The 10,762-nt window shown below is 38.8% G+C and overlaps 1 protein-coding gene across 1 annotated transcript in view; it reads right to left on the reverse strand.

Annotated features, from left to right (window-relative positions):
• Positions 1 to 4,429: 4,429 nt before the first annotated feature.
• grk6 (G protein-coupled receptor kinase 6) overlaps positions 4,430 to 10,762 on the reverse strand; it is a 76,832-nt gene continuing 70,499 nt past the window's right edge. The window contains exon 16 of the mRNA XM_008428433.1: positions 4,430 to 5,755. Coding sequence (XP_008426655.1) covers positions 5,705 to 5,755 — 51 coding nt within the window. The 3' untranslated portion in view covers positions 4,430 to 5,704. The remainder of the gene's footprint in view (positions 5,756 to 10,762) is intronic.

Below are 10,762 nucleotides of genomic sequence, written 5' to 3' on the forward strand. Positions count from 1 at the left end.
TAACTGAAGCCGGCAATGCACCCAGATGTCCGCCCTTGCTGCCGGGCCTGGGTAGCATGAGTTATAATATAGCTCAGGTGCGCTGACTAGCGACAAATAACTAATGTGAAGCATAGATAGATAACTGCGGTGACCTAACGACCTGTTAAAGATGGGCTGCGCTGCTCTGCAGTTGAGTGCACATGCGTCTGCCATTTATGCAGAAGATATCCCTCCATGACTGTCTGGATTCTGACATACACCTTGCGGCTCTTATGCAACAGCGGTCACCTACTGTTTAAAGGCGCCTCGGAGAAAAAAGTGACGATGACTTAGTCGATGTTTGGGTAAAAGTCCGTAGACATTAGAACTCGAGTGGCGCATGAATATACGGTCAACGTGTTCGGGAGGAGATAAACTAATGACAGGTGTCTGCGTTATGAAGTATTGCGAGACTAGAATGACACGAGAATGCTACGTCTTACCCTGGTGGCCTGAAACAGGCGTAGTGAGGGAAAACCAGAGGTGTTGCTGAGCGGGCTGACAGCGRCMATGCAGGAGASGWRAACCGTAGGCATTGCTGATCCATAGCGTGGCGCTGGTGTGAAGGAGCTGAGGCGAAGAAAGACGGTGCGGGTTGAAACAGTGGGATCACGTGTCCGCTTGCCAGAGGTGGACCGTGGAGTAGGTGATGAGGGAGCGGGAGATGGAGAAATCCCAGTCGGGCGAGAGAAAGGGGGAGACACTACTTGAAATCATCGAGGAATCTCTTGCATCAGAAGAGCATCCTGACAGCCCGAGATGGGCGTAGAGGGGGAAATCCGGAAAGATGCTGACCATAACGGCATGCGGAAGTGAGAGAAGCTTGGCAGGCAGAGGAAGACTGCCTTTTGCTGCTTCCATTGGATCCTCTTTGATTCTGTCGTCTCTCTTTAGACAGGCTGTCACCTCCACGTAGAGCTCCGCAATTGACTACCTTGTCTCACAGACTGTGCGGGAGGTAATGCGTCGTACGTCACTGGCCGAAGGTCAAAGTTAACAAGGTGACCGGAGGGTTTGTTATGGTTTTTTTTTTTTTTTTTTGGAGGTGAATCGTGGAGTAAGTGAAGCTTACTCCACGATTCTGAAGCAACTTAATTCTTTCCAACTTTAAATGGACAAAAAATATTTTACTTGGTTGGAAAATTGCATATTTTCTCCACAAAACTGACGGGATACTTTAGATGGTTTATATCACTGACAGTGAGAAGTCTCCTCCCTGCTGTTTGGATTCCAACATCCTCCTCAAAGCTCCCATCCTGACAGGTGAAGGGGTTCGCCTCCTCTTGACCTCTGCCGCCTCACTTCATTTTGATCTTCTTCATGATGAAAAAGTCTGTCATCAGGAAAAACAACCTGCAATCAGCTCCATTGTTGCCATCATGATTCATGATGATGATTCAGACTTTGAGTATAACACAACAGCAGAGAGATAAAGAGAAATACAGTAAACGGTGATGAATTGACGGCTTTATCATGGACTTAAGGTAGGAAAGACCATCAGTGGGTGTCTACTTTTATCTTCCTTTTGTGTTGAACTATTGGAACTAATTTGCTCCAGTCTAACAATAACTGGCTTTAAATGTATTCTAAATTGTTAGCTTACTCATTTTCTAGAAATCATCTACACTAGACGCGTTTTCTGATGTATTTTTGTTATGTTTACACATTTGTATAATGCATCTTGGCTCCAATACACTTGAATCAATAAATAGTAAACAACCAGGTTTCTACAAAACCTGCTGACATGTAAAGATATTACAGTTGAAACCAGTTTAGATACACCAAACAAAAACAAGCACCTTCTTTCATTAATGTCTGAAGTGAAATCAACCAAATGTTTGTTTTCAATTAGAATCCCGAAAATTTTTAGCTAAATGAGAAAGAAAACATATCAGATATATTTATTAATGTCTTCACTCACCCAGCTGTCCTGTCAATTTTAAATATTTTTTGAAGTAAAAAATGTGTTTAAAGTCAACAGGAAATTTTAAAATATCACTATGTAATTATTAGACATGCCTAACACCAAGTATAAAGTTTTTAAAAAAAGGAAAACATAGAAAAATGCAATTAAATTAAATATAAAGTGTTTGCAGTCATCCTAATTAAAGTGGCCAAAATTATTTGGTCCTGCATCCTTGACATGTCACTTTATGTGCAGAAGTTGTTAGCATGTGGGGTAGGGGGAACCAGGCAGTATGAATTACAGTGAATAAAAACACAACTGATGTCAGTCTTCCCAAGTGTTTACATATTGACCATACTATGATGCCATTGTTCTTTCAAACGTTTGACGAAAGAGACTCTAATCTGTTCTTCCATCCATTTTCTCCCACTTATCCGGGGTCGGGTCGCGGGGGAAGCAGCTTCAGAAGGGAGGCCCAGTCTTCCCTCTCCCCAGCCACTTCTTCCAGCTCCTCCGGGGGAACCCCAAGGCGTTCCCAGGCCAGCCGAGAGACATAGTCCCTCCAGCGTGTCCTGGGTCTTCCCCGAGGCCTCCTCCCGGTGGGACGTGCCCGGAACACCTCACCAGGGAGGCGTCGAAGAGGCATCCTTACCAGATGCCAGAGCCACCTCAACAGGCTCCTCTGTTTAATCCGTAAAAAAAAAAAAAAAAAAGGAGCATCAAAGTCAGAAACAAATTTAGTGATGGACATATAAATGCTTAAGACAACAAATTATTGTTTGCTTATAAAGACAGATGCACTCGCATCAGTTTCATGGCACACTCACCACAGAAATTCAGTTTCTGTTTCCCTGCTACAGAAACAGGAAAAAAAGTCAGCCATATGGACAGTCAGAGGTATCTCATTTTAATAGCTTACAGACAGACACCATATTCTTTGAGGATTTTCTAGCAGAAGAATATCGATGTCCGTTCAGAGCCACCACAGTCTGAGGATGGACCTTACCAAGCTCCGCCCAGAAACGCCCCTCGAAAATCCCACATGGCTGCATGTCTCACAAACGAAGCCTCGCAGAGCTTAGTTTCTATGTGTAAACATGGCGTCTTTCATTTCGACTGACTCTGCAGAGTATTTCTGAGTCAATTAGTTTAGCATTTCTGACGGATTTTCACAATAGATCAGCCACGACAATGGACAGGGGAACCAACAAGTTCATGTCATCTTTTTTGGACGACATCAAGGTGTTTTAGCCACGCGATGCCTCCAACATTGTGCGCGTCACAGCTAAATGCTACCGGTCGATGAGGAAAACAGCAGATCCTCAGACCCTCAGCATAAATGTAGCTGTGGACAAGATCACTGATGCCTATTATTCTTGCAAGGCTGGGTAAGTCGGGCATCCATGGTTTTGAGGGTTACTTTTGAATCAGTGATTTCTGTTGTTGGCAGAAATCACTGCCAACAACATGTATGCCTAGGCGTTATACACTGTACTCTGTGCTAGCGTGGCTAACACGATTACAGTTTAGTAAAAAGCCTTTTCAGGTCAAATAAAATCTTTAATGTATGTCAGATACGGTACACATTGGATATTGATCTGTTCAGCTTACGTAAGACTGTAACAGACAGGCTTCAAGGTGGAGAAGTTGTATCGGTACTTCCATTATGCTGTACTTAGCTAAAAGGTTTTCATAATGGATGTGTTTATTATTGACTTTCTTTTTGTCATTCAGTAAACACAAAGAAAGCAAAGCAATAATACTTACACCAGCACACAATCCTTTGTTCTTATTGATCCTACGACGGTTGAGCTGCAAATGCGGTCGTGCACAAGCTTTGATCCAAGCAAGGCTTTCCGTTTCAGATTTTGGAAATCTGTGAATTTTAGTTCCACAAATACGATCAGGATACCTGACATTGCCTGTGCAGATACCCCACTGACGGTGGAGAACCATTCTTTTTCGAGTCCTGACGCAAAAACTTTCTGCCGGTCTGCTAGTCCACAATGTACATTAGCATGTGTTTACTACTGTAGCTTGTGTTTGTGAGACGGTCACGCACGTGGTAGCTGCGCTGTGATGTAAAATGGGCATTAGCCAATGAAACGCGGCCCCTGTGGTAAGGTCCATTAAACCAGGATGTCTGTCATTATTTCAGCTTCAGAAAGACTTGTGATTGGATGGGAATGATGTGGAGTCTCTTTACGGAGGCACAACAGGAGATTAAATGTCTGTCGAATAATATTGGTGCTATTTGTTTAAGACAGAGGAAAATAACAGCTAATCCATCTTAAATTGTTAGAAGAAATTCCAGATACAGACTGGTTTATAGTGGTTACAGTGAACAGATTAAAGAAAAGAAAAAGATTCATGACTAATGGATCAGTGAAGGCACATTTGATTCAGACATCTCCTAAGTTTTTCAGTCAGAAAGTTACTAAAAAATGCACATTTATTCAACTTAGACTACTATAATATAAAACCATATCTACAGGGTAGAAATAGGCAGCAAATTAAAGGTTTTAATTTAATCCAAACTGTAACAATAGAAAAGATCAGGAATTTCAAACAATTTTTCTGGAAAAGCCAACTCATTTGGTTAAGATCAGCATTACTGTAACTTATTCTGGTTTTTTGCTTAATAAATAATGACAGCATGGAATATGTTGTTTTCTGAACTTGAGATCAGGCTTAAATAATTAATATCTCAGTGTATTTTATATCATAGAACAACACGAAGTAAGGCTGAAGAGGAATGAAAAGGATACATATATACAGTTCATATGTATACAGTCTCCTTAACTCATAAAATCCAACACAACCAACTCATTTAAGAAACACCAAATTAGTAAAAAGTTCACCTGTGTGCAACTTAATCAGGCGACAATCATTAAAAACAAAATATATTTAGCAAGAAGAGAAAATTTTGTTCTTCTCAAAGTGAAGAGAACCATGTGTCATTTTCCTTACTCTGTGTTGGTTTATCACAAAATCCCAATAAAATACTCTAGCTGTAACATATGGAATTGTGAGAAAGTTCAGAAGGTGTGATTTTTTTTTTTTGTTGCAAAGAACTGTATCATGTTTTTAAATTTATTTATTTTTTTATTTCATTGAATATCTTGGAAAGGATATTGCTCCTGGTGTTTTAAGATTAATTCAAGTCTACTGACAAGCTGCAAGGAATAAACTGTTACTGTGGTTGTTTCTTATAAAACCACTTTGATTTACAAGAAAAGGCACAAGTATGAATGCACCTCTGTAAAACAATGAGTTTATCTGAAGCTGCTCCGAAACCGGGAGCCGATTGTCTCAACAAGGAAGAAAAAATAAAATATGCAGAAGCAGATTTGTACATGAGGGTAAAATGTTGAAGCAGACAAAACCAGTAAAAAAAACCAGCAGGGATGTGGAGGGCAAGAGTGGTCACAGTTCATGGGCTTAAAGTCACTGGCTTCCCCCTCAACGTGGGAACGAGAGAGGAACGTCCAGTCCTCCCTGAGTAATCACTGCCACTGTGTCCTAAAGCAAGGCACTTCTACAGCAGGAGCTGCTTGGCAGCAGTGGACGAAAGCAAACTTCTCCTCGACAATAATGGTCAAAACCATAAAGGTTTTCTGTCCGTCTCTGTTCCCAGTTGGAGAAGCGTCCACAGCAGAGTTTTCACACTTTTAAATAAATTCAAACATTATGACTATGTTGAAAATATACATTCTGGGAAATGTTGTGCAAAAGTTGTAAACAAAACATATTTCATATGGGTGGGTGGGGGTGTGTTCACAGCCTGGTGGGCTCGTCATCGCTGTCGCTGCAGTTACCACAGCAGTCCTGCAGGGGGAGGCAGAGAGTACAGAAACTGAGAACCCATCCAATTTAAAAGGAATGCTCTTCTCATTTTAATTCAGTTAATGTATAATTAGTTCACTTAATATGAAAAAGATTTAATTTCAATTCAGAAATGCAATTAATATGGAAATCAGTTCAGTGAAATATTAAAATTCAACTACAGTAAAGCCTGCTGAGTACCAGACACAACTAATGGCTGAAGTCCACAAATATTTATATTCAAACATCATATATACCTCAATATGCATTAATACACTCAGTGGGAACTGTCTTAGCCCACAGTGAATCTATGCTCTTTCAGGATTCAGCCAATAAGAGACACCCTCCAAAAAGTGAAACATGGCAGTTGTTCACATTATGTTAATATTTTATTTCAAGTTACCACATAAAAAAATTGTTGTGTTTACTAGTAGAGATAACATGATTTTGTGACATGTTAACCTAAAGAAATAATTTTATTTTGTGTGAACACAACAAAATTTAGTTAAGTGAATTAGCACACCGATACCTCTCTTGGCCATAAATGGGAAGTAATGCAACAATAAAACTGCACAAAAAGAAAAACCAGTTTAAACTGGATTAGCCTGGATGTTAATCCGAAGAGAACAGTCAGGAGCCAGCCACTTTCCGAGTTCGAAAAGTGGCTGACTTTTCGAACTCGGAAAGTCGACCACTTTTCGAGTTTCGAGATTGAAACAGTTTTAACGGCTCACAATAAAGACGCTGCCTGTTTAACCCGGTAGGCTAGAAGAAGTAATCTACCCTGGGCACATAGGTGTGCAGAGCTGAGAATAGACGGAGAAGTTTGTGACGGTCAAAATTAAATCAGAGGAGGTTGGCTAGGTTTACCTGTTTAACGGGGCGAGGGGAAACGGGCAACCGTTGGCCACACTGGTCTGTTTTAAGTCAAAAAACTCTTCCACACAGTATCACACCCCCTCCATTTTTTTATTTTTTTATCTTGGCGCGAATCACCTGAATAATCTTTCATTTAAAATGGTCTATTCTGGACGTTACTTTTACGAGAAGGTTTGCCTGTACCGGAATCTATATCATTCCTCTATGAAGGTTAATTTTCGTAGAATGCTTCACCAATGCGTCAAGTGTAAAAGCCACAGCGGTTGATCGGCTCAAGTCGAACGTTTGGTAGACACTGGTTTAATACTTGAAATGATAATAATAATAAAAGCTGAAGCAACTTAATTTTTAAGTCGTTTTAGCTCATTTTATTAATCAGCTTTGATAATTGAATACAGAATCCTGGTGCCAGTGGTGAGTACAGATATTTAAATAGGGGTTGAGGGTGAAAAATGTGTTCACTAGGGTGGCATGACAGAAAATAATTAAGAACCACTGCTTATAAATAAATTAATTTAATATATGTGAGCTTTCTGTTTTTGTAATTTTTGTGACACATTTTTTTGTGCTGAAAAACTACTTTTAAGATTCTGCTAAATATACTTCTATGCTTATCCTCTTTGCCAAATGTTTGTAGTTATTATCATAGGATTGTTGCTACTCAGCTGTTTTTCCTCTCTCCACAGAGGAATACTGAAGGTCTTACAGAGTGACCAAGTGACCATCGGGTTCTTGGTCATCCTCCTGAATTCTATCCGTGATCGCTCAGTTCAGACAGGCAGCAGCTTAACGCCAACGAGGTAGCTCCAACAGCGCTCCCCAACGTCAGAAGAAAACTGAAAGCCCTGTCGGTCGGTCCATCCACTCACAGCCCAAAAGACAGCCAACAACCAACAAAGACATCTGCAACACAACCTTTTGTAAGCTTATATCCAAGATAACTAGATATTTCTTGATGAACAGCTACTGACAAGTTAGTTTTGAATAATTTCAAGTAGACTAAGATATTTGCTCTAGAAACTAGACAAATACTTGGTAAGATTTTGTGTTTTACAGTATATTTGCACTAGTAAAAATAATTAATAAAAACTGTTTGATATTACAATAAAACTAAAGATGTAGTAATCCTGAAATAACATCTAGAGAATAGTTTGCTGTGACTATTTGAATATTATATTGAAGGTGAAATAGACAGAACTAAATTTTGAGTTTGAATGTAGCATTACCGTTTACCATTTTGATTACAGAGAAAATGTAGCTTAGCTTTAAATGAGAGGGCATGATAAAAAGTACAATGATCCATCATTGTACAAGTCTTAAAATGGCAGATGATAGTTTCAGTTCACCATACTGGCAGAATGTAGATACATTGTTGCATGGATTTGTTTTGCATTTTTCAGTTGAGTGAAATGCATTTTTTATTCTTTAAGGTCATTTTGATAATATATCCTCAGTGGTTTAATCTTTCTGGCATTTTGAGAGCATAACAGTTTTCTCTGTTTTGTGTGTATTGTCATTTCATAACTATTGAGAGCAATGCCCACAGTATAAAGCAGTAAGTTTAAAAAATGTTGTAGATCAGTTCCAAGTCATGTAGTGTCGAAACAACCAACAAGATTATCAGAAACATTGTTGAGATTATTTTCAGAATGATTTAATGAAAGAAAATGTTATTTTAAATGCCCTTTTAAGTTCCTAATTCACAGATGATAATTTAGATAGATTAAGCCAGTAATTGCCAAATTGTGTGTGAATGCTCAGAGTGCTTGTATGCCATGTTCTACATTAGTCTTTACTGAAGTTTATACTGTGAATTGTCCTTTGAGATTCTATTTCTTTGACCTTGGTTGGGCCTGATGTCAAATACGACATATTTGAAGTTGAAAGTTTGTTATTGTTTGCCGGTTTATGTTCTTGTCACTGTTAACCTAGTTGAAATAATGTAATGTGTAAGATCTCTGGTGTTAAATAAAGAACATAACAAAATTAAGTTAAGCCTTCATTTGTGTGGAACCTGTCGACAAACTTGAATTTAGTTAACTAGAAAATAATTAGTTAACTTAAAAACATATTGGTTGATGGAAAGCTAATTTTAGTTGTTAAACTAACATAATTTGTTTATGTTCAGTGGACAAATAAAGCAAGTTCACTGAAAGAGTGTTTGCTTTGTCAGACTAACACAGAAAAGTTAAGTTAGTTCAACTAACTTATATTTTGTCAATCTGAAGTGATTTGAATTAGTTGGGTTAATTAATTAATTTTATCTTTGTTAAACTTAAAGTCATAATGTTAGATGAATATATCTGTTTTGCTTTCAACTAAACATAATACAATTATGTGGAATCTGTTGACATAAAAAAATTATGTTAAGTCAATGATTCATTTCTTTCATGGAGAATGAATACCTCTCCTGGATTGGCTGCTTTGCAACTGCCAGCCACAAGCGTATCAAGTAGGATCACACCTAGGCCTGTTGCGATAAACGATATATCAATTAATCGAACAATAAATTAAACCTATCAACCTCATTTTAATTATCGGCTTTATCATCTCTTCCTGCCTTTTTTCTTTCTATTGATGACACTGAATGAAGAAAGGCTCAGCTCTGGTGCTCTCCACTGCTCTCCACTGACCCTCCCTTCCTCATTTCCTTAGTGTAATGTCCAGCGCACACTACACAAGTTGTCGGCGATTGTCGGCCCATTTTCAAAACCTGAGAGACCACACATTAGCCGACAGAAATCCTAGGTATAACGGTTCCATCGGGTTTGACGTGCCTTGTGGTGTCCAGTCACATGGGCACAAAATAAGGGCTACAAGTCCAGTTAATTCATTTTAAAACCAGGCATTAATTAATCAATGCTTTACTACAGTGGTCCCCAAACTTTTTCCTGTGAGGGCCACATAACTTTTCCCTTCTCTGGTGGGGGGCTGGAGTCACTTTGTAACAGAAAAAGTGTGACGATTGCAGGAGTGCCTAAATGTATCTCTCTGGGTTCTTCACAGAACAAAAGTCAGGAAATAAATAACACTATTAATGAAATAATAACCAAATAACCCTCTCTGGGTTCTTCACAGAAAAAATCCAGGAAATAACACTATTTATAAAATAAATACTGTATTTTCTGGACTATAAGCCACACCCCCAAAGTTTTTTTTAAAAACCCAGTAAACATACACATATAAGCTGCACCAGGCTATAAGTCGCAGATATCTCTGCCGCTCTTGGTTTTCCACAACATGCAGCAGCAGCAGAGGGGGGTGGACACCCAAAATTTGAGTCATAACAGGTCAATTGAATATCACATTTATTACAGTTGAAAAAGAAAAAGTTGCCATGTTTAGATTTAACTGAACTGATTACGGTACTTTCCGAGCGGTAACTGTAACAGTAAAAGTGCTGATCCTTCGTGTCTGTTACTAGCATGTGCTAAATGAAAACATTGATATAATATAAGAGTAAACCCCGCAATGGCTGCTCCGGTGCAGGAAATACGGCGGCCATCTTGGAGCGGTACTCCCTCCTACTTTGGTCAACCAAAACAGCAGAAGATGCCTCAGCACTGAGGGATATTGTTGTTCGGATCGATGGACTATTGATGTGAGGGCTCCACAGACAACATTTCACAAGTAAGATGGACATATTATTGTGTATATATTGTGATTAGAATATTTACTATATTTATGTCCACCGGCGAGATACCAGCTAATATTAGCTACAGTGCTTGGTGTAATACCGGGTTCGGCCCCGCTATGAAAGCTAACTGAGATTCCGTAAATCTAAACAAATTAATTATTCTCTAACATTGACTTAGATTATCTGACACAAGAACCTATATTAGAAAGGAAACAATATAACACATATTATAAAACTTATGTGTTATAACATTCATCAGCAAAGTTTACACAGGTGGTAAAGACTATTATTTATATGTAATTCTTTCACTCTGTCAAAAGTAAGATACATCCCAAATCTTCCTCTTCCGGGTTCTTTTTGAAGTTTTCATAAAGACACCATGTGAGGAAGAAGAGGGAGATACATACATACATACATACATACATACATACATACATACATACATACATACATACATACATACATACATACATACATACATACATACATACATA

This window comes from Poecilia reticulata, linkage group LG14 (assembly GCF_000633615.1).
Source record: "Poecilia reticulata strain Guanapo linkage group LG14, Guppy_female_1.0+MT, whole genome shotgun sequence".
Lineage (NCBI taxonomy): Eukaryota > Metazoa > Chordata > Actinopteri > Cyprinodontiformes > Poeciliidae > Poecilia > Poecilia reticulata.